The 24,327-nt window shown below is 43.4% G+C and overlaps 1 protein-coding gene and 1 long non-coding RNA gene across 3 annotated transcripts; both read left to right on the top strand.

The window, feature by feature from the left end:
- The first annotated feature begins 3,460 nt into the window (after positions 1-3,460).
- On the top strand, positions 3,461-12,204 carry LOC142032412 (uncharacterized). Its single transcript, XR_012650821.1, has 3 exons — positions 3,461-3,573; positions 11,219-11,319; positions 12,108-12,204. It is a non-coding gene; the product is annotated as an uncharacterized LOC142032412 (long non-coding RNA).
- Positions 12,205-13,390: 1,186 nt separating this feature from the next.
- On the top strand, positions 13,391-22,728 carry C6H14orf180 (chromosome 6 C14orf180 homolog). Of its 2 annotated transcripts, none has more exons than XM_075029714.1 (4): positions 13,391-13,596; positions 15,962-16,085; positions 18,012-18,038; positions 20,818-22,728. In XM_075029714.1, the coding sequence occupies exons 1-4, from the start codon at positions 13,549-13,551 to the stop codon at positions 21,015-21,017; spliced, it is 399 nt and encodes a 132-aa protein (XP_074885815.1). In that variant the 5' UTR covers positions 13,391-13,548; the 3' UTR covers positions 21,018-22,728. The 2 variants fall into 2 exon arrangements, with proteins under 2 accessions (XP_074885815.1, XP_074885814.1); XM_075029713.1 differs by having other exon boundaries at positions 20,815-22,488.
- The last annotated feature ends 1,599 nt before the right edge of the window (positions 22,729-24,327 follow it).

Genomic DNA, 24,327 nt, shown 5'->3' with positions numbered 1-24,327 from the left:
AGGAGTTGAAATGAAGCTGGACCTTTTGCAGCTTTTCCAGTTTAGACTGGTGAGCGTGTGAAGGAGCAGGAGAGGGAGGGAGCGGACGCTGCATTTACAGCACAATAGCCCATGTGTGATAGGACGGCCGGGAATAAAAGAGAAGTCCTGGTCCATGCCCAGTTCCCTGTGTGGCAGAGCACTTGAACCCCTGCAGCCTGCGGTTCCCAAGGCAGCCGAATCCGATGTGCACCCAGCAATGAAACCACAGACGCTGGGTCCTTGCGTTAACCCGGTCCCACTCAGAGAGGCACCCAGTGCACGTGTCTTCTCAGCCACATAAAACTCAGTTATCCGATCTAAGGTAGCCACCGTGGCTCCCTGGAGAAAGCCTGCCAGGGGCGGCTATTAGCTCACCTGTTTTAGAGCTGCTAAAGGGATAAGTGCTCTCGGTGACTGCCTACACCTCCCTTGGCTGCTTGTTCACCCCATTTACTAAGGAGGATAAATTCCTCTAAATGAAACTCAGCAAAATACTGAGAGCACTTTGAATCCACGTGGCTGTTCAAAGCAGATTGAGGGCAAATTTAGCCCATCGACCCGCAACACAGCAGTCCTTGCTTGGCAGGGAAAGCCTCTGTTCCTTCCTCTCATCCCAGCCCTTGCAGGGAATTCGGGAGGTGACAGGGGCTCCCCAGCTCTCAGTGAGGGGTTTCTGGAGCTGGAAACCCAGACAAACAGCACAGACTGAGGGAAACCAGGCTGTGTTAATTTACCCCGGGGTCTCAGCTCTCCTTAAATCAGCAGTCTGTGCAGTCAGCCAAGCCTGCCTGCACGTTCATATATATCAAACACGAATGAAATGTTGTCAGAAGAGCCAAGTTTCGTGCACTAATTCAAGAAGCAGCCTGGGTGAAGGGATGTCAAATTAAAGTGTCTCCTTCCTCCAGCTCCCCATTTCACCCAGCTCCCCCATTCCAGCAGAAAAGCTGCAGCACAGCCAGCCTCCCATAACACAGGGCAGGGTGTGCAGGAGCCAGGGTGATGTGTGGACCCAGGCTGCACGCCACGGACAGCCGAAATGCAAAACCCCCGTCCCCTCCGTGCACTTGCTCTGTGTGGGCGAGGAGCTGTTGTGCGTGACAGATGAAAGCTGCAAAGCAGGCAGGTCAGCACTGCGGTGAGGGTCAGTGCTATTTCGATGGCTGCGAGATGCTCTAATTATAGTATTGGGAAGACTGGAAGCTGCCAGATTCGATACAGGAGTAATGTGGCACAGGAGCTGCAGCGTAAAGGCGCTTGTTTTTTTTGTTGCTCAGGGTCAAAGCCTTTGAGGAAGGAAAAGCAACTTTAAGGTTATAATTCCCAGGAATTCTGAACATATATATAATTAGACACAGAAAAAAAACAAGGCAGCCTTGTGTTTATTGCACTGGCTCCGTCTCCTGTGCTTTTCGCACTGTGGTTTTCCAGCTGAGCTTCAGCCAGTTGACTGGGCTGTTAAATACCCTTCACCAGGATAAACAGCTGAGGAAGCCCTGCGGCTCACTCAAGCACAGTCCCTTTGGTAGGTGTTGCTCTTCGAGAGGGTTCAGGCAAGTACATGGCTTTATATACATTGTGATATTCCTCTCTGCTACCTGCTCCATACTCTGCCTCACTGCAAAACTTTCACAGGGTTGATCTTCGGTGTTACAGGATTTATAGCAACATTTCCCACATTTTTTATGCTCTGATTGTTCTTGAGGTACTCTCCCTGGATAGTTGTGAGCTTCACAGCCTGCAGAAGCCTTTGGTTGAAGCATCTCAGAGCAGTCACCTGCCCCTGGTAGCAGGGGATTTTGTAGGAGGTGGGTTGAGCAATCAGTTGACCCCAGCACTCAGCTCTGCTGCTGGCTCACTGAGTGGCCTTGGGCGAGTCACTTTGCAACCCGGTGCCTCAGTTTCCCCTTCCGATAGATGGGAAAAGCAGCACAGACCCAGTTGGGTGAAACACCCTCGGAGACTTTGATGAACACAGCAATCAGAAATGGGAAATGGATTCCTCGATATCACTAATGATCCACCTCCTGGGACTGCTGCCCGCTCCTTGCCTGCACCAGCTTTCCCCTTACTGGGGTCTGGGGTCTCCCTTACTGGGGTCTCCCTTACTGGGGTGTCCCTTACTGCTTTAGAGATCCCCATGCCCCCATAACACACCTCCACCTCTCCTGTGCTTCAGCAACCTCTCCTCCAACGATCTTTTTTTCAGAAGCTCAGTGGAGCCTATTACCTTCATTTTCTTTCTTTCCCTCCCCCCCCAGAGATTCCTCCCCTTAAATACTGGCTGCTGTTTGCAGTTCAGGTGTCCTCCCCTCGCCTGTGCCCATCGCAGCAGCATCCTGGGCAGCTGTAAGCCCAGTGGTACCAAAGGGCTGGCTAGACCATCAGCACATCAAGTGTCTGATCAGTCAGTGACTTTCCCCAGCTATTCTCGCCTAGGAGAGAGGGTGTTTATTCCTCATTTTTTTCCGTAGTTATGCAAACATTTGCACCATGCACTGCGATGATTTCTTTTCTCAAAAAAATTGAGCAATAGGAAAGATCTGGGAACCAGTATCTGGTGGAATGCCAGCGCACTGGAGAAGCATTAGGAACATTATTTACTCTAATACTATTCCTCAAGCAGGGATCACTCACCTAAAATCAGAGACACTGTAAACAATATACTGTAAATACAGCTAAAATAAAATACACTGATACCTTTTAATTTTATCCAAGAATGGATTTAGTCAAATCCCGGCCAAATTTATCCCAGATGTAACTCCAATAACAGCAGTAAACATTGCACCAGAGAGGAACTTGGTCCATTTTCTCTTCCTTACTGACAAATGATTTATGGAAACTGCAAAACTGCTGATGCAAGCACAAGTACAAGAGAGGGTGCAAATGCACAGCAATCCCCTCAGTAGTCACCATGGCTATTGTGCTTTGTTCCACTCTATTTACAAATTATTAAACATATTGACCACAGCTTCATGTTTTGAAATCAAGAAGACAAAGAATCCATTTTTATTACTTTATTAACCTTTTTTATTTAACCTGGTAATAAAACTACTCAACTGTGTGGTGAAAACTCGATTAAAATTTGCTTTAGCTCCAGGAGCCACACAGGCAAATGCTCCAGTAGTTATCTAAGTTGGTTTCCCGGTAAAAGCTTTGCTCTGTTATCAGATTCTGTTATGCAGTACATAGATCCCTGCTTTACAGCCAGCATCAATTCAGGAGGTAGTTTGAAAGCTTTCGGGCTCTCCCAATGATTGCTTAGCTTTTCTTTCACAGCAATTACAGTCCCTTCATTTAATTTCAATGGAAACTTTAGTGTTTTAGACCTTGCCCATGTAGCTGAATGCTCATCTCTGGATCTTATTTCCAGTCCTCAGGAGGACTGGTTTTGATGACCTAGTCTGATTACAGCATCTTTGACAGCTTTAAAGGAATTTGCTCGGGGGAAGGAGACAGCTGCTGCTCTGATGAAGGATTTTTCTGAGCAGGCCTCCCAAGCTAGATATGTCAGCCTGAGATGCTGCCTACGTTTTTCATCGTGACCAACAGGTACGTCTAAAAACATTTTGTGGTTTTGCCTGTATAGGCCAGTGTGGAGAGAGCCTTTATCATAAACTGCTTAACCTGCTTCTGTCAAAACACTGCGGCTTCTTGGCTTCTTTTCCCTTATGTTGTATATTCAACCTCTCTGGAAACTGTGGGCCAAATCTTTAGTCTGGTGTAAACTGGCATTGCTCCTTCAGTTTATACAGGCTTCAGGGCAGGAGCAGTCTCTTTACCAGTATCTATGGCTCTTATACAGCCCTGGTCTGAAACAAGACTTATGAAAATGAGCATATTATTTATGATCAATAATAACCATTATTAGGAGCTGCAATAAAATCTCTTAGCAGACTTTTTAGAATTTCATCAGTATAAAAGCAATATGACGATCTGTTTCTTTAGAGCCTGTTTTGCCATTAATGTTGAAAACAAGGTAAGCAACATTTCAGATCCCAAACAACCCAATCTACCTCCAGAAAGGAGGTCTGACCTGCCTAATGTTGTGTGGATCAGGAAAGCTCTATGTTCTCTTCCTAGTGCCATTCCCAATCCCAGGAATTAACATCCATTTTGCTCATATAAAGCACCTAGAGTGAATGGGTCATTATTCAGACAGGACTGTTTTGTAATAAAAGGTTTTGGCAAGTATCTGAATTTACAAAGTTCTAGATATGCATCCTGGAGCAGCTACTTTGCTTTTTGGGGAGCAAACAAAGCAAAGATTTCAGATAGGAGAGGTTTAGTCGCACATGCCCAGGGCCAGAGCTACTATTGCATGGACTGTTGGACAGAGCCAAGGTTTGGAGGAATTCATCCCCAAGATACCTCCAGCCTTGGTTTTCTAAAAGAGATTCCTGTGTAAACAGATGGCTCAATGGACTGAGGACTGCTTGGTACACTGGAGTGCTAGCTTCTCCCGTCCAGGGCCAGCCCATTTCCACCACTACACGCTGCCCCAAAATCCAACTCTGAACCACCAAGTAAAGATGACAACCACCAGTGCCACCTGGTCCATATTCTCCACATTCCCTTTCTTTTTCCTTCTCTGTATTGTTTATTTATGTTGCACATCCCCAGAAAAAAGGAAGCGGTGCCATTTTGCTGCCTTGTGTTTGATTTCTATTTGGTAAAGGCAAAGGAGCTGAAGGTGTCCTTTCTGAAATAGCAATGGGGAACACAGAACAGAGAGTGGATCATGGCCACGCAAACCCACCAGCCTTGATTAGCCTGGCACTTACTTGGTCTCCTTCTCCAGCACAGGATGCTGGTTCACACCAGGTCCTCCTGAAAGACATGGCAGTGGTGGCTCCAGTATGCCCCTTCCTATGGGTTAGTTTGAGGAAATCCTCTCCTCTTCTAGTCTCAGATATGCTTTTTGTACCTGCTTTAGTGGAGGGACATATTTTGCATCCAAGGAAAAATTGCAGGCTTCAGGAAAGCGTGTGTTTCTCAATACGCCCACCTATCTGAAACAGGAGAGGCACCCAACACCTGGATCACCCATCACTCTCTGTTAGCAGGCTGCAGCGTTTGCTGCCACCGTGACAAATGCCAGGTAAAGTCACCCAGCACAGCCCGGAAGAACCCAGGCTGGAGGAGCAGGTGAGGAGCAGGCTGGCTACCAGTCTTAGAAATGGGAAGCAGGTGTCGTTGTGCAGAGATGAATGGTTGTGAGAAAAATTCATTTAAAGAGAAGGAAGTGTGAAGCAGACAGATACTTCCTTCACTCATGTACTGCAAGCAGAGTATATTATTCAGAAGTTTACACTGTGTGCCAGTGCATTGGAAGTGCCAAAATGTTGGAAATTCACCAGTTATAATAAGCTAGTGATAGCAGACCAGGCAGTTGGAATGTGACAGATGAAATTACTTGGCCTTTTGGCAGAAGCCAACAGAGCCATAGCTCAAGAGAGCAGAGTGCCAACCTCACAGTCAGACTGTGCCCCTCCTAGTAACATTACTTTGACCAGAGAAAAATAGAAATTATTGCTCTGGTCAGACAAGAAACTTGATATTTGTGTTTTGGGATCAACAGTACTTTGCCCCAGTCTTTGTATTTCATATTACTTCACTTAACCAAAGAGCAAATGCCATTACACATGCCCTAACAAACTTCCATTCACTGCAATATTCTTTCAGGGGTGTAAGTAGAAAGGCAGCTTCACCCAAAGTGCCCTAACAGAGATAAGTTTTGCTCTTTTAATGGAGATCTATCAGGTCTACAGATGTGAGTAACAAAGGTGAAATCCTGCCGGGGTTCCACATGTGGAACTCTTCACTGGAGTCAGCAGCATCCCTGATTGTGGAGTGGGGAAAAAACAGGTGTCCTTTTACTTTCTTTTAGAAATGTTGCACAAAAAAAAAGACTTGTAAAGAAAATGTCAGTCAAGCAGAAGGCAACTTTTCTGTAAAGAAGTCTTATAACATCCCTTGCTAATAACTTTTTGATTTGGACCGTCAAATATGTCCATCAAAGAAGTTGACGCTACTTCCCAGCTCTGGCACTATCCATGCAGCAAGTGACAAAGCTTGCCAAAACCAGGAGTGTCAGGAATTGGTGTTTCAGTTCTACATCCTCAAGGGAGTCACAGAAGCAGGAGACATCTTCTTGTCCGAAGGGCAAGTGGTGACCTTGCTTTTCCATCATCTTCACTATAGAGTTGGAAAGAGCCTTTTGGCCCAGGATGCTCCAAAAGGGATCTAATTTTTTCCAGCTCTCCAATCCACAGGGAGAAATGCTAACACTAGGTAGAGAGCATAAGAGCGCTCCAGTCTTGATACTTCTCCCAGAAATGCTTGCTAGAGCAGATATAATGCATGAAAGAGAGAATGCAAGACACTGAACCAGCTCTCTGTACAGAGAAGTTTTGCCTCTGTCAGGGAACAGCCACATAACCAGAATCGTAGGATAGACCAAAAGCTCAGTTTCAGTTTTCCTCCCTTCAGACACTATTAATTCAACATCTCCATAGCTGTCCTGTGAAACTTATTTCTTGCCTTTGCATTTGTCTAGCTTTAAAAGAAAAGGCAAAGTAATTTCCGTTGTTTCATTGAGGAAACTGATTGAAAGGCTCATACATTTGAGATGATGAAAAATATGCTGATGAAAATGCTCCACATCAGAAAAAGTGCATTTGTTTAAGCAGAGATGATTCTGACCAACATATTAATTTAAGCTGAGAGGTTTCCTGGTCCGGGACCAAATTTCTGATAAGAATGAAGGAGAGAGAAGGGCGAAAAAAGAAAGACGTCTGTAACTGTTACAAGGCAGCTAGTAACAAGCTGCCTCCTAGGCAGCATTTTAAGGATCTGATCCAAACCTGCCAGGGATCAGAGTTGGACCTCGGTTCCACACTCTCCAGTAAATGTCCATCCTGCTCTCAGCTACCCCATTGTAAGACACAAATTGTCTTGGCATGAGCAGGACCTTCCAACACTCCTGCAGGCATGCCAAAGGATGCTCTGCTTTGGAACAAAACCACAACTTAAATCTTTAGCTTGTCTGTGCAAAACATAACTGGCTTTCAACCTGACTTATCTGTATGCCCTGGTGTCCACAAGCATTCTTTGATGTGCTGCCTGAATTTTCCTTTGCTTAGCTTCCTTGCCTCAGCTTAAATAGAGATGCAATTGAATATAGGCTCCAGAAGCACTTGGCCAGTTTTGGAAATTGTACCAATTACTCTTTGTTAAACCTACTTGTTTTATTCTGAAAACACCAGCCTCCAGGGCTTGGAGAGGTGGAGGAGAAAGACTTACATATTAATTACAAGAAATTAAATCCAGAACAAATATCGGCATTAGTAGACTTATCATTAATGTAAAATGACTGCCAATGACAGAGGGATTTGCCACTTGCTTTTTATATTCTTCATCATCCAATATCACCATCCAAACGCTTTCCAATTCATGCATATTTTACTCATTTGGGCTTTTCTTATGCTTCGATCTGCTCTTTTCTCCATTTTTCTGTTCTTTCATGTCATTAATCTAATCTAATCCCCTTCCAAGGTGACACTGTAAATGGAGCTCAAGAGCATTTACATCAGTACCTTCAAAGCATCGTATGTAGCGATGCCTGCACCTAGGTGCTTTACGATTCCCTTGGCCTCTTCCCTTCCCATTGCTGGCAGTCCCACTTGACGCCCTTCTCAGCACCACTTTGGCATTAATGGCTACCAGGTTTCTAAAATCCATTAAGGACAGAGAGTGGCTTCCAGAAGTCAACAGAAGCCTTTTGATATCTGGGATTTAGACAAGACCACTAATCCCCCTTTTAGGCTATACCCTGCAGTCATCCTAGCCTGAATTCTCCTCAGGCCAAAACTCTCCTGGGAAAATGGGGAATTGTTACAGAAAGCCCCAATCAACACAACAGAGAGCACAAAATGATTACTGCTAAAACAGAACCCCTGAAGATAATTCTGCTTTTGCCGTTTCTAGGGGGTTTTCTTTTCATGTCTTTTTTTTGCCTCCCTTTGTGTTTTATGCCAGCTCAGCCATCCTCCTGCTGCAGTGGGTTCATCTTTCTCATTCATTGCATGGCTAATGGCGGTCCTGCCATCAACAGCAGCCCAGGTGCTTTAAGCAGAGGTTCCAGTTCTGCTCCTTTTTGTTCCTAAAATACAATAAACGTGTGGCAAAAGCTGACTCAGAATGACCTTACTCACTCCAGCCCTGTCCATCTCCTACATCCCACATCAACAGGACTGGCTGATGTGGAATCAGTGAGCCAACAACAGTTATTAGCATATGGTTACTTGGTAACTCTTATTCAATCAATACATGCTTTACATTTAAGATCCCAGTGGCAGGATGAACAGAACGAATTAGAAAACCTCAGGTGGAATAAACCTAATGGCTTATGGGACATTTCCAAAATAAAAATGCATGTTGAATCACAAATAATATCTTGGCTGTAATCTCAGGAGTCTAATTATGAAAAGGATGTGGAATCATTCTGTAATTATTTAGAAAGTTCATTTCAGCAGCCAGAAATTCTCTCTATGTTTACTATATATCATCACAAGTACTCTGGGGTTATTTGTAACATCTACCCGGAAAGACGCATGACTAAGAGAGGCAATTTTAAGAAATGGAGACAGATCCGTGCCTTTTATATGTCAATGAATTCATGCCAGAGATGAATTGAGACCAGGTTCCTCAACAGAGTTAAATCATTTCTAGCCAGTCCTAGTAGAGCACAAATCACTGTGCCCTGCAGCGGGGACATTCTCACCATAATGCAAAACCCTACTACACGTTCTGCTCAATGCTCGTGTCTTTCCCTTAGGAAAGAGCTCAGTTCAAAACCAGTACAAACTCCTTTATGCTGTGGATTTGAAACTGGTGCCACAGCTCCAGGAAGGCAATCATTGCTCAGAAGGACCTGCTAAATCCACAAATGAAGCCAGGGCTCTGCCTTCAGAAATGAATTCCGTTGCGCTGGATCAGATGGCTGCATGTGGTATTACCATGCCTAATCTAATTTTTGCAAAGAGTAACAATCCAGGCCTGCAGTTCCTGGATGAATGGCCTCAGGTCTGCCTACCTGCATCAAAAGGGAGCTTGTAGATCTGTGTGATCACGAACATTTCCGGCACAGGGTAGTAATACCTAAAGGGCAAAGAGAAGTCTCACTGGGAGGACAGGACCTTTGTGGATCCTTCATGGAGCACCATAGGGACTGTCAGTGTTGTGCTTTCTACTGACCACGCTGCCCTTCCTTAGGGACAAATGCACCTGGGTACACAGATCTCTGGGCATCATAGGAATCAATGAATACACCGCAAGGAAAATTGATTGCCTTCAGCCTAGCTGGCTACACACACCAAGTGTTATCAGGCCATCTTCCCCTTCATTGCTCTGTCTCCATCATGCTTTGTTGTTGATCTTTTTTTCCCCAACTCCACAAAAACGCCCCATTTTGGAGTGACCATCAGACGAGACATTAACCATGACCCTTCTGGTTGTGGAATACACATGGAAACGCACAGTCCAAAGGGCTGATTTTTGTCTTGAGGTTGGGATTTATACAGTGCTTTCCTCCCTGGAAGGTCTGAGGAGCAGAAATGGTGCTGTATGACACCTCATGGGTGTCCCACACCATTCAGCAGTAAATCTGTTTCTCCAGAGGCAGAAAAAGGAAGAAGGCACACAGCTAATTATACTCTGTGGGGCAATTTGCCTTTTTATTTCCTGATGTATTCCTAGACTGGTGGAAAATCACTCTTGGCAAACACAAAACTTACCTTACTGCCAAAAGGTGCATCTGTAAATTATTAATCAAGAGCACACAGAACCACAAAAGGTGGAATATTGAACAAAGGCTCAACTGACACTCTGGAAGTTGAAGAAGATATGGAAGGCTCCCTTCTAATTTATTTATTCCTTTTCTGTTCTGTTATCCTGATATGCTGCTTCCAGTTACCACTGCACCCTGCACTGTATGGTATTACGTGATTTTGTTTTCAGATTGTTGGAGATAAAGTTGCTTCATTATTAATATATATGCACTGTGCATATCCATAAATATTGAATATATACGTGTGTGTAAACCTACTGGAAGTGTTAATAGTTAAGATAAACTAAGTCCATTATTGCAATGAGTGACTATTTCTATGACCCTATTTGCAATAAAACCAGATTCAATGATATGAGAAAATTGCTAGGTTTCAAAATAATTGAACCAGGCCAGACGAATCCCCACAAAGGCATCATTTACAAAGTACTTTGCTTGTCTAGAATATTTATTCCCGCAGAAGGAAATGGAAAAAGAGTTCATATGGTTACACAGCTATCCTCTGAGTGTAAAATTGTTTTATCATGTTATGTTTATTTCCTAGACATCTTCCATCGGGGTATTGCAGGGAAATACTGGCTGTGCAGTTAGTTTCTTTGTGTGGACTGTTCATATTTATTCACTGGGAAGTCAATCATGTTCTGTTCAGGCTTGTTTTGTTTTTCTGCTGAGCAAACACTTAAGCAGCCCTTTTCTTGTAAAAACTTATTTGCATATACAATGTGCACCATTCAAAGTTGGCACTACACAGACAGTTGAGATGTCTTTGCTTTCCCTCCTATGTACCATGGGAAGTAGTGGAGTTCTTCCTGAAAACGCTGGCGTTGCTCATTAAGACTGCAGTATATTGTTCGTGTTTAAGGACTCCATCAGCAGTTACAGATATTTTTAGTTTGTCTTGTATTGAAAGCCTGGATAGATTTTTACTATTAAATGTTCACAGCAAAATGCTTCCAAGCAATCTACAGACAAAGAATTACTCCCAGCAATTATCCACTGAATAAATCTGAATAATGAATACATTCACAAAAGTCACTATCTATTTGTGAACAATTAGCTGAAAGAAATAGAGGTGACGCTCATCAGCTAAATAATTAATTTACTAATTCTTTGTCCAGCTTTGCTTCTGACATATGTTGCATGAAATGAGATCAAAGCTTAGAAGAAAAATTACTTTAAAAGAAGGGCAATGTTAAAGGAAATTCTTCCATCTTCCAAAGCAGAAATTATCCCACTATTTTAACTATTATTTATTACCAGTGATTTCAGAGGCTAGTGAAATTATTTTCCTGGAATCTTTCACTTCTTGCATTAAACTGTGTTTTATTCCTCATGTATATCCAATATTAGGTTGTTAAACTGCAATCAAAACCACTTAGTAGGAATGGATCTGTCCCTGCTATGAGATTTGGACTCCTGACATTTTTATCCACTGGAACTGGAGTGCCCAGGTAACTACTAACTATTCAAGCATTTACAACATTTCTATCAATATAATTAACATACTGTGGGATAAAAGTGAGAATGACACTATGAAATGATCATTCCTAACATTTGGATAGCAATCTTTCATGAAAACATTTCTAAGCTGCCCAATTATTTTTCAATAAAATTAACATCTAAGGGGAATCTAGACCTGAAAAGAAATGGTTTCTGGCATTGAAAATGATAAATGTTGTCTCCATATGTCCATTTCTTGAAAACAACAACCCCCCCGGACTTTTCTGCAGGGTTTTTTTAAAGAAAATACCAAAAAGTTTCCAGCAAAGTGTTAGAAAAAATGTGAGACCTTTCCTTCAACAAAACCAGATTCAGTGAAAAAGACAGGAACGAGGTTTTTCATTCAGGTCTAAAAGCTCACGAGCCCACTGTCACTCTCTCTGCAGGAGTAAGAGGCTGCACAAGCCCTCTTACATGCCTTGCTGGATGACACTAGCAAAAATAAATGAGAAAATTCACATGGAGAAAGTCAAAGCTGGATGATGGCTTCCCTCTTCCCACCTCCATCAGTTTTGCTGGTCAAAGTAGGCAGGTGAATTCCTTCTTATATTAATTAATAGCAAGTGTTTATCACAATAGGAGGAAGGAGGAACCAGAGGAGAAGCTAGGGACCACAGTTTGGAAGGCTTTGTCACCTTTCTGTCTAGGATCTACTATGAACAAAATTTTGAAGAATTACTTTTCCCGACCAAAAGCTCAGCTTAGGTATCCCAAAATAACTGCTGTGAAACACTTGCAGGATACACCAGAGAGGGGATTTTGAGAGCGTTTCACAAGTCCTGCAGCTGTGAGCCGGTTGCAGCATGAGGAAAAGCCCTCCATCACCCCAATGTACAGGAAAGAGAAGGTAAGGTAACTCTTTCCAGGTGGCTTTTAGATACGGTGCGTTCAGTGAAGAGCCCCAGGCCAGCAAAATCAGTTCTTCTCTATGTTGACACTGCTTTCACCACTGGAAAGGGAAGGGCTTGAGGACAGCAGCCCCTGCAAGCACTGCAGACCCATGCAGGGGCTGAGCTGCGGGAGGGCAGCAAGGCTCCAGGGGGCTGCTGACCCCCCGTCAGCCACAGATGCCTCCCCTGCTGTGCTGGCCCACTTTTCCCACCTACTCATCCACTCCCCAGATCCCTGAAAGGAAGATTAAGACCGTGAAGCCCACAGAGCTGCTGTGCCCTCTGGTTCTTAGTGCCAATGCAAACATCTTGCAACCCTCACTCCACTGGGGAGGTGCTAAACGAGGGCCAGTCTGGCATGCCATGGAAGAATCCATCCAACCACCTGGAAAATAACACAAAACTGGAGTACTTTAGCCATGTCACAGCAAATAAATAGCTCCAGGAAAAGAGCGGCAAAAAAAGCTCAAGCTTGTGCTTGTAGAGACAGTAAACCACCATATTTCAGCAGTCACGGCAGGTATTTCTGACCGGAAATTGTATATTTGATGACGACCAGCCTTCAGCATTTGACAAGGGGCTGTTAAAGCCTCTTGAACAGTAAATCACCTCTCTTCCCATCAATAATCTTATTATAATATCTGTAGAAATGTCTAATATTAAAATCCCACTTTATTACTATAATAATGGATCTAATTTGTAAAACATATAAAGTGAGGCCATAACTGTACTGGAGGGAGATATATGTGATCCCACTACATCTATATCATTTTCTGATGGCCTTACCCATATATTTTGAATGGGAGAAGGATTAAAAGCAATCCCACTTGCAAGATTTTTGAGATTGGGAGTGGCTTCTGGAAAGGAGATCAACATGATCATGGAAATGCAGCAATCGTTATAAAAAGAACAGCCTCAACTTCATGTTTACGCACATAAATACGTAGGTGTTTATTTGTGATTTGCTCCATTCAGGCCCTTTCCAGTTGCCAGGAAAGCCCTGCTTTCCAGCTGCACAATCAGTATTATCACTACGTGCTATTTTTGGTGACTGAGTACATTTCAAGCAACGTCATCCTTCCCAAGCCAACACTGGTATGAAGGGCGGAAACTCTTCTTTCCACTCCTCTGTCATTTGCTGCTGCTCCCATCTGCTCGGTGTCACTGTCTGCGCAGTCCTCGCTGCAGAGGGATCTCCAGACGCTTTCCCTGCTCCTTCTCATTTTCTTGAGCAAGTGGCTTTCCAACCGAAGCTTCGTGTGGGAGGCTTCATGTTGGCATCCAGAGTACATGTCCCAGATATGTCCAGCCCCACCTTCTAGTGCAGAGGAGCTGCCGGTAAGTAATCTCTCGATGGGCAATAGAGTCCTTGTGTCCAACACCTGGAGCTTTTCACAAATGGGTTGTTTTTAAGGGCAAATAATTTCCCGGCTAGCACTTTGGTAGGTTTCCAGCTCTTGTCACAGTGTGGTAACACTAAGCTTCTGTCTGAGGGGAGAATGCATCATTTCTTCTTACACTGTGTAGCTTTGATTTCCATAAGTTATTAAAGTCTAGTAAATACTGTAAATACCACTTCCTTTTTAAGTTCTTCCTTGGCTAGGTGCTACCCAACCAGCTAGTTGTTTAATGTTTTTCTCTTCTGGTGTGATGTTGCTATTGTGTTTGGAAAAGCTCCTATGGACAAAAGCCACACTTGGAGTTATAAATCTCTTCAAATATAAGGTTCAGTTTCCTTGGCTGTGCCACGGGAGGAGCCCTCCTGGCTAAAGCTACAACCACTGCTACTCTGAGCTGGGCTGTGTCTCCCTGAACCTGTTTCAGTTTACACAGACTAATTAAATATTCATTATGCCAGAAAGTGTGTGTGTATGTGGCTATAGCAGAGTGATTAGGGGTACTCACCTGGTAGATGAGAGACCCTGTTCCCAGTGACTGCTCCAATGAATATTTAAGTATTTCATATTAAGTGTACATTGGAGCAAGGATAGAAGCAGGCTTCTCCCACCCCCAAGGGAGCACCCAAACACCAGGCTGTAAAGTCATTCTTTCATTCGTTCTTTCTTTAGCTCAATGAATATTTAATTATTTGAGGCCAAATGAGACAGCTTCAGTGACAGAGACTGAGATTCCCTGCTCCCATGTGTGCACCATAGCTCTGATGATGAGGGCGTGCATATAAGAGATGTGGGTTCCTATTCCTTTGGACTTAGAAAGAAGTTGAATCCAGGTTTCCCATACCCTGAATGGGTCTTTCAGCTTCTGAGCTGCTGAATAAAAACCACAGAGCTCCAACATACAATGTCCCCGATCATGAGACAGAGGTGGTATGGATGCTTGTATGACCCAAGGTCAGAGAAAGCATCCTTATCAGTGATAAATTAAGCTGAAATCTGGTTCATAAATCCCTCAGGAGAAGGTGTCAAAGCTGAAGATGTTCATGGCAGTTCCTGCTGGCTATGTTATGTGCCTTTCTGAGATTATCCAGAGTGTGATGCGTAAGGAAACCTACTTCTCCTCTGTAGTCTGGGGTCTGACACCCCCAGACTGTGGTTAATGTGTCTTAATCCTGCTTTCGCAGCCCAAGGAGCGGGTGTGTGAAATGGTGAATGCGTGGAAAGCGTCCAAAGATAAAAGGTGTATGGCAAGGGTATATGAGTCTAAAAATGGGCAAAAGTAGCAGAGATTAAGGAGTAGAAAGATTAAAGCAGGAAGAAAAACATAGAGGAAGGAGTGTGCAATCACTGAGTGGGGAAATGACACACAAGGGGAAAATAAGGAGCAGGGACAGTGACCAGAAGGAGCAAACAAACCATCTAAGAAATAATACCCTTTACCTAGCAGAGGAACAGAGGGAAGGAGGAGAAAGGGGTAGGGAAGATGACTTTGATTTTAAAGTAAAAATAAAATGTGGAGAATCTCTGTCACCCACTTAGGTCTTTGAAAAGTAGAAAAATTGCCATCTGCTCTCCACTTCCAGAGGACAGTGGGTGTCTCTGAACTGAGATGCTTGGGATTCACTTTGGGGAATTGACTGTGGGAGCATTCCCAGGCAGAAAAGGGACTTACTACTATTACTGCAGCTCTGTTTCTTGTCATTTGGCAGAATCCACAGCAATCTGATTCCGTTATCAAAGACTGAGTGTGGCTTCCAAGCAAAAACCAGAGCAACAACGTAATTGTGATATCAAAGTGCAAACAAATTACCTTCTTACACCCATCAGGATAGTGTCCAAACCCCAAACTGCTGCATAGTCTCAGTTGTTGAAATGGCAACACTACATTCAGAATGGAGCTGCTTAGCTCAGAAGAACATTTCAAAGATGCTCCCAATGATATGGTTCATATATTTCATATCACATTTATGTCCGTCTACCCTAGGGCTGTTGAGCACCCACCTTCAGTAATTGTTCACTCCAATTCAGAGAAATCCTTTCTGAACACTTTACTGCCTGTTACTTTAACCAACCTTTTTCCTGAGAAAACAGTTGTGGAGTACTGAAGAACTATAACAATGAAGGAATATCCATATTGTCTTGTTATAAATATTACAGTGGTCTGACTATAAATGTCAAAACAGATGTGTTTCATATCATGTCCTTCGAGGGACATGGTAACATAGCCACAAAAGCTCAAAGCTTCACCCAGATGCACTACTCCAGTTTGAATGGCAACATGTTTTGTGTTTTGATCAACTCTTTAGACAGATGACAGTAGCTATCCTCCTTCAATATTGAGGAAAAGGCCACCTGTGGACCAAGCTGTGGGGGAAAAGCGGAAAGCAGAGAGAAAGGTTCGATTCCGTGAGCCAGAAGTCATTGAATATGGTATGCTCAAGCTATTAAGCCTTTTGGCATGAACTTTCTAGCTTCTAACATCCACCCTGTCTGTCCACATCAGCTTCTCCCTCTGCTAATGTTATTCGTGATTTTGAGCTCAGCATGGAACAGACGACAGACAGTTTTTGCTCTGTGCTCTGCAGAATTGCATCTGGTCCATTTGCCTGCCTGCCCTGGGAGAAAACAGGCTCCTGCATCGCATCAGAGCAGCCTCAGGGCTGTTCTCTCGGTGAACTCCTGAGTCAGCCCCCACAGGGATCAGTGTAGACCATGGCTTTGGCTGAGCCCCAGGTCTACCCCAGAACAATGCTTCCACTCACAGAAAAGGATCCCAGACCAAATTTAAACATGCTTATGTCATTCTAGGTAACCAGAATGTAATGGCGGGGAAGGAGCCAGCCCTTTCATGTTTCTGAGTAGCTTGCATGCCATGGGATACAATAGCAAAGGTCTGAGCCTAGCTGACCCGCTGGGATTAAAAGTAGCCAGGATGTAATCATTTTTGCCAAGGAGGGCATCCAAGCAATGATACAGCTAGCATAACCTCTGGTCTTTCATTCATGAGCCAAAGTTAACAGTTTGTTCAGTGTAGTGAACTGGGAGTGACCTTAAGCAGAGGGCTAGCACAAGGATCCAGTTTGCACTTCTGCACATGCTATATACAATTTATAACCAAATAAGAACTGTCGTTTCATTCTGAGTTCCACAAATGGACCCAACTAAGAAAAATTGTATTTATTGTTAGGGAACTAAAATTGTGGGGGTTTGATACGTCAGTCAGTAAAAACACAGGTGACAGGATGGTAAAATTTCTGTGTCAGCCACCTGTTTGGACTGTTACTCAGCTTCTGAAAACAAGACTTGGCATCTGCTGATGTGTCTAAACAGACTTCTCATCGGTTGTGCAATATGTTGTTTGTGGTGCCTCCTGATGCAGGAGGGAAAAGCTGTTTCTTGATAAGGTTGTTGACATGGCCTGGGCTTTCCCATCAAAACTGAACTCCTGGGAAGACTCAGTGAGTCAGCGCTAAATTATTTGAAGCTCATCTGACTGTTCAAGAGCAGGATTTTGATGACAGCTAATACCTCCTTCAGCTCCCTCCAGAGTCCCTGCCCTCATATCAGCACTGGTAATTCTGCAGCCAAATCCAGCCTCAGGGGACCAGGTTCATCTCCCAGTGGCTCTGAATTCAGCACAGCCATGCTTGAGTTCCAGGGAGCTGCAAGGATGGAGAAGACTGACTCTTTTACATGAATTCATGAGAAATGTCACAACCCATTGTTAGTACTCTGTCTCGCAAACAGCCTGTGATTTAGATGATTTGGTGTTTGTCCACACAACGTTATTAACATAGAGGCTGGTAAGATGAAGGTTGCTGGCACCACTGAAATTTTTCCATTCTCTGGACTTTTCATGAGGATTGTGTCTGGGCCCCGGCTGCCAAACAGAGGCAGTTCCAGGATATTGTTGGACGAAAATTGTATCTGACAGTGGGCTTTTTTTTTTTAACTTTCATTCTTCTCTCAGCCTGCTGGTCTATATCCTTTCCTTTCTAGAAATGATGTGGAATAGGGAGGTCTTTTCTGCAAGAGCTGACTCCTGACCTCCCTGCAACAGCAGCAATCTCTGTCTCTGACCCCCCCTGTCCTGGTTTCGGCTGGGATAGAGTTAATTTCCCCATACAATAATTTTTTCTCCCTTTCCTGAAGTGCACCTACATCTGCATGTTTGCATGGAGTGGGTAAATCCTCATCTGACATAACTCTGTGCAGCCAAAAGTGGTGTAAGAGGTGGCCCGGCATCTATAAGGCGAGAGGCAATTTCAGAGACACTGCTTGGCGCTTGCTTTTTTATTCATCTGCTGCAAAGAAGCCTTTCCAGGCATGTAAGAACATTTTCATTCTGTTTTCTAGCCATTTCCTGCTATGACTACGTAGTGGGTAAGTTGAAGTTTCACATTATAACTGTGAGCCATCCATGGCACTAACCTGAGTTTGCTCTGTGGCTGCTGGGATGCACTGTGCAAATATGTCCCACGTATACAAAGCATTTGGTACTGTCAGTGGTTGTTGTTTTTCTTCTCAGCATATGAAGCACAAGGTGTTGATAAGGTCTGGTGCAGTATTTTAAACAAGACATCTAGTAAGACAAATAGTGGAAACAAAAATGAAATCCCTGAAGCTATTTTTAATTTAAATATAATTAATATATTTTATGGCAATAGAATAGGTACAGGTTTTTCACTAAGATATGCAGGGAAAGCACCCCAAGCAAAACAATAGTTCTCCCTGCTGACTTTCATATGTGGGGAAGAGACAATTCATTTATATGCTGGCAGCAGGGTAGAAACAATAAAAATAATCTGTTTTTTCTTTTTGTTTGCAAGGATGTTTGAGGCCAGCCAGCCTCACAGACGCTCAAGCAAATGTGTGTATCTGGATGTTCTTATGATGGTGATCATTTCTAGAGGCTCTGGCCAACATCCAGCCCCTGCTGTATGCAATGCAGTAAAGGGAGAGGGGTACTTATATATATGCATTTATACACACACACACAGAGGCCTAGTGTTGGGATGCCAAAAGGCTTCCCAGGCAAATGTCCCCATATCCCCTAGCTGTCGCTATTGCCCAGGAAAGAGGGGTTGTATGCTCATGCCAATGGCAGCATCAGCTAAAGCAGTTATAGGGCTAGGAACAAGGTAGTATAGGCAGGAAAGATCCAGGTGAAAAAGAAAAGACCAAATATCCCTCAGGTGACAGTGGAAATGTATGTCCAAGGAGGAACTGAACCAAAATCTCCTGTATCCCAGTCCAGTGCTTTTCTCAGATGAGTTGCCTTTTTCTTAGACTGGGCACACGTCTAGGGCTGAGTGTATTGTTCCAACAAGCAATTTAACTAACAAATTTAAGCATTAATTTTCTATTTGTAATCTAGGAAAAAAAGCAAGCTTGCATTTAAGCCCATAATTGTACTGATGTGTTGAAGCTGTTGTGAGCACAGTTCATGACTATTTTGTGGGTGGGATTATTCTTCCACATTATTTTTTTCTTCTGTTCCTGCACTGAACATGCTCCCTAATTGAGAGGATGTAAGGAAAAGCCAAGTTTGCATTTGAGATCACCCAGAAATTTCACATGGAAAGTAACTTTCGCAAGAATGAAAAAGGTTATAAGCACTTCATCATAGAAAAGGGCTGATGTGAAAAGCTGTTTAGCTTTCACCGAAAAGTTTCACTGTTACCAGGTATGCTCATCAGCCAGGCCCCATGCTTTGAAAGGCAGGTGGTCACCCAGCCGAGAACTGTGTTGTGTGGTGTGGGAGGTCACACAAGGGAAATACCAACTTCCAAATCACAAATCTCTGCAAAAGCAGAAAGTGGTGAGTAATTCCCTGGCTAAATACCTTCATATAAACCATTCATAGAATAATGCCAAATAAACAAATTTATAAAAATTGAAGTCTGCTCATGGATAATTTACAAACAGAAAAAAAGGGCTAAATTCAAATGAATAAATTATTTGCTGCAAATAATTCACTCAGGTCTATTATGGGACATTGATTTGGTTTCTGGTTAGCTATAAAATGACTGCCTATTAACATTTTACCTTTTCCCCATACACTTTTTGATACATTATTATGTGTTTCTCGCTTGGTTTTACGACTTTTACCTTCCTCTCTGTACATCTGTATGACAGTTTAATTGACTGGTGTGTATTCCAGGGCTCGTACTAGAAGCTAATTTAAATATGTTACAGCTAATGTTGGTCCTTTACCCATAATAATACACACCACATTTTTATCTTCTTATTGATTATGTGCATATGGCAGGCAAATAGCTGCACACTATGGGTTTTTATTCAGGCATGAATTTGGCTTTATACTGCATGTTTAATACTCAAAGTGCTTTATAAAATAATACTGATTGTGCAATGGCCATGCAGTCAAACAGAACATCCAGATCTGAATCAAACTGAATCCCCAAGGCCCATGGGTGGATACACACATGCAAGGGCTGAGGCAAGCTAAATGTAGCCCATTGATTTCCACATATGTACTGGGCCTGACCTATGGCACTTTAAACATACTTGAACTATATTTTAAAGGCAAGAAAAATGTTTACAGTGCCCCTGCTTAATAGCAAGTGCAGAGGATGTTCCACTGATGTGCACACCTAGCACTTACAGAGAGGTTAAACCTGCCAGAGCTTTCTAAATATGCCTCTCGGTTAATGGAGCCACGTTTTGGCTCTTACTGTAATTACTAGGAGCCCCAAACAAGCTGAGTTACCAGGGAAAAGGACAGAAATCTAGACCTTCCCTCTTTTATGGAACATTTGTGAGCATTAAATAATTAGACGAGGTAGCTTAATATTCTCCTAGTATTTAACTTAACATTTAGCATAAAGGTATAAAAAATAATTGCGGGAGGGAAACTTGAGATCATGCATTAGCTATGGTAATCCTGTTCTTATTGTATATAATTAAACTCTTTAAATGTTCCATTAGATGAGATCTTTTGTGCTCACCAGCCTCCATCAGGAGGTGTGACTCACGATCATTTAGCTGATGCCTACGGAAGTACTCACAACCAGAGCCCTGTGTACCCTGCTGTTCCCAGAAAAGTGGGACAAAGGCATCAGCAGGGGGTCAAATTTGGGAAGTGTTTAAGATGACACTAAATTAATGTTGCTTTCTTTTTCTCCTCATCACTGTTCAGTAGATGACAGGTCATCATCTGGATTGCCTGTGCTCCTGTGGCTCTCATTTTGCGCAGTGCTGATCCTTGCTGTGAGTCTCTACTACACCAGCATGAAGAAAGATGTCAAAGTCCTGGAGGAATTTCAATCCCAACTTGTTATCTTCTTTCTTCAGATAAGACACATTGCTCAGAAATGCTGGACTTGGTTTATGAGGCAGTAGCAATGTCCTCTGGCCTGACAGACATCTCAGAGCACTGCTAACCAGCACACAGCAGCACAAAGCTCCCAGTCTACTCCAGCCACATGCGAGGAGCACGTCAGCATCCACCCCAAACAGCAAGAAAACCACCCCTGTTGTGCACTGTCCAGGAACCACTTGTTCTCTTTTTTCTTCTTTGTTCTTTTCCTATTAGTGGGTGGTCATACTAGCATCTAGAGGTCCCATCAAATTCATGCTCCATCATCCTGAACAGTAAAGAAGTATCTGAATTTTGTCTCCCAAAGAGCTTCCAACTGCTGATATGAGGAGCAGAGGCAGAGAGAGAAATACATTGATCTGTGCATGTGGCAGCAAGCTCTGAATAAAAGTCTCCTGAGTCTCAGGTCAAGGCTTTAAATACCCAACCGTCTTTCTCCTCAAGTCTCCTAAGAGCTATTCTGCAAAAGTTAAATTAAAGCTGAGCTATTGCACAAACACTGCTCTGGTGGCCAAAGGCTTGGCAAGCTGCTATATTTATGCACCTGAAATGATTATTAGTAAAAACCCAGCAAATGGCTTTCTTGTTTCCCTTCATGCATTTCTTTCCTCCATGGGCAAAAGCTGTTTCTTAATGTTTCACTTGACTCCCAGGTGTGAAAAAGAACATGAAAACTCATTTAAACAGTAAATAGTTTATTTGCCTAACATAATAAATAGCAGCATTGAATCCCAATCTAATTATCAAATCAGTAGTTTAATCCTCTGGGTTTGATTCAGTCCATAAACCCCACTAGCCGAGCTTACAAGATTTATGATAGTGCTTGTATTCAGTCAGAGGTTATGCTTTTAAGCCTGGGTGTTCAAGGCCTTATACAATGGTAATATGGACTGATTATGAAGGTGTGGGAGGCAAAGCCCCTTTATCCCTGCATTGTTCCCCCACAGTATACACGTCTCTGAAGGGAATCCTTTTAATGGAGATCGTGCAATAAATGTGGAATGGTTCTCTGGGTGTCTGAGAGGAGAGTAAGTGAGTGCAAGCTTATGAGCTTCAGCTATGTTTTTTCCCTAGACATAAACCAACAAAACCAGCTTTTTAGGCCTTGGGTTCTTGTCAAGTAGCACCTGATGTGTGCTTGGGTTTATTTGGTATGATAAGGTTGACATCACCTGTAAGAGCTGAAGAAAAGGAAAAAGAAAAAAAAAAGAAAGAAAACTCTGCAAAGAAGGTGGAAGAGATGCCTGCAAGACCTTGGCTCAAAATCCCCTGCCATTGCAACTCACAAAAAAGAAAAAACGGTGCTTTATTTTTAATTATTTTTTTTTTAAAGAGCGGCATACCTCTCTGCCCCTCCAACCTTCTTCCAAGCAGCCCAAGGACTTTAACCAGGCAGAGGATAAGCAGAAGCATATGCAGCCTTCTCACAAAAGGAGAGTGGGCTGCAATTTGATTGAGAACAAGTCAAAAAAATAATGCAATTCAAGACAGAAAGAAGTGATTTCAGTGGCTATTCTCATGCTCCTTCTAAGATGTCAAACGCCACAGCAATTGCATTCGACATGCTGCTGGTCTGGGAAGCAGAGCTTGCTGCAGGAGGAGTGTTTAGCTCAGGGGCTATTTGTGCAAAACGCTTGGGTACCCCAGCTCTGAGGGTAAGTTTCACTGCTGCTTCCCTTCCCTCTCCCCCATCTCAGCCCTGCTGTTTAGGTAATAAAGAAGAAAGGTTTTAAACTTGTGTGCTGGTGAATCTCTGATAAAAAGGTTTGGATTGGTACCTGCAAGGGGCTCATTGCAACTTCTGTTTGCATTTGTTAAAGTTTATGGTATTTTTAATGTTCATGTTGAAACTCTGGCAAATCAGTGGTGTTCCTCTTTTAGGTCTGGACTGACATGTCCTCCTGGCACATAGCAACTAGCCCCTTCAAAACAGGAGCCTTTTCTGAAGGGGCAGTTCCCTCCCTGCAAGCCACAGCACATTGCAACAAGAAAGCAAAGCCTGAACTGGCAAGAACCAAGCAATCTTAGAGCAAGAGAAGTAGAGTGAACCCTTCTAGTATGTTAGCAACCCATTTTCAGTAAATTTAAGGCAAGCCAAAGGGTTAAGGTAAAACAGGAACTCCTCTTAGGACTGTGAAGGAAAATGCAGAGGCACTGTGAAGTCCATATGTGCGCTCACCTCCCAGCACGGCTCCCCAGGAGATGGGCATGGGACCACCTTTCCACCGGGTCTGCTTTAAATGGAAAATGGCCACATTCTCCCTGCTGGGGCCCAACTTTATCAGTGTGAGTGAGAACGGCTATCACATCTGGGCTGTCAGGGAAATTAAGCAGAGTAATGGCTATTCTTGGCTTCTGCCTAGGCTCTGATTGGGAGAGTTTTGGACATGGAGAAAGGCAGAACTTGAGTTGTCTGTCTCGCCATGGCCTTGCAAGGCCTTCCAGGTCAGGATTGTTTGCTGTGGTCAGACAAATACATGGCAGGCTGCAGAAAGCCAAAATAAATTCGCTACAAAGCCAGAATGCTTGAAATAAATAAAAGTTAAACCCCATTCCTGGGAGAGTGGTGGCATTTTGCAGGTGAAGAAACTGAAGCTAAGAAAGCCAATGCATCTGTGCAAGTGAATGAAGCAGGTCAATAACAAGGCTGGGAATAGGAGAAAAAATCCCATCTTCTGGGCCTGCATTTATTTACAGCTGCTCAGCTTCACTGTGGACTTACCTGCTTTATTTCCTTCTCACACTGAAGCTCTTTTCCCATTCACCCATCCTGCTTACACACACACACCCTTTTCCTACTCTGCCCCTTCCTTCTGTTCTTTGTCCATCACAGATCTATCCTCAGCACTGTGAGCTGGATGGGATTTCTCCTTATTCTTGTTCAATGCTGTTTTTCTAGGTGTGACAACTTTGTCAGTTTGGAAGAGCTAATAGGAGCTCTAAAGTTACACAAAATCAGTCATGTTGGGTAATAATTCCCTTGCTGGCCATGCTGGGTAATATTTCCCTTCAGCACAACTCCTGAGAATTGCCCATAAAGAGGTAAAAAGGGAGGAGTACATAATCTGTTGCAAACGGTCGAGATGCTCACCTGAATTCACGCTGGTTCCAGCGTGGTGAATCGCTTTAGAAGTCAAGAATCCTGCAGCCAACGAGCTCTGAGCAATTATTTAATCTAGCTTGGCAGTGGTCATGGTTTAGCTTTAAAGGGCTGAAAGAGGGAATGGTGGAGGACAGTCCCCTTGCAGCAATTTTTGAAGCAGACAGCGAGTAGGTGGACTTCCCAGGAGCAGTGTCTAGGGCGGCAGGAGTCAAAGGGCCAGAAGAGAGTAG

This window comes from Buteo buteo, chromosome 6 (assembly GCF_964188355.1).
Source record: "Buteo buteo chromosome 6, bButBut1.hap1.1, whole genome shotgun sequence".
NCBI classification, from domain to species: domain Eukaryota; kingdom Metazoa; phylum Chordata; class Aves; order Accipitriformes; family Accipitridae; genus Buteo; species Buteo buteo.
The sequence above is the reverse complement of the archived record's forward strand: the minus strand, read 5'-3'. Positions and strand labels throughout refer to the sequence as shown.

Bases quoted from the DNA above. Each gene is read 5' to 3' on its own strand.
- C6H14orf180 (XM_075029713.1), top strand. From the start codon at position 13,549: ATGTCCCAGATATGTCCAGCCCCACCTTCTAGTGCAGAGGAGCTGCCG. The intron at 13,597-15,961 runs GTAAGTAATCTC...TCAACTCTTTAG, and splicing joins CTAGTGCAGAGGAGCTGCCG to ACAGATGACAGTAGCTATCC. The intron at 18,039-20,814 runs GTAAGTTGAAGT...ATCACTGTTCAG, and splicing joins CTGCTATGACTACGTAGTGG to TAGATGACAGGTCATCATCT.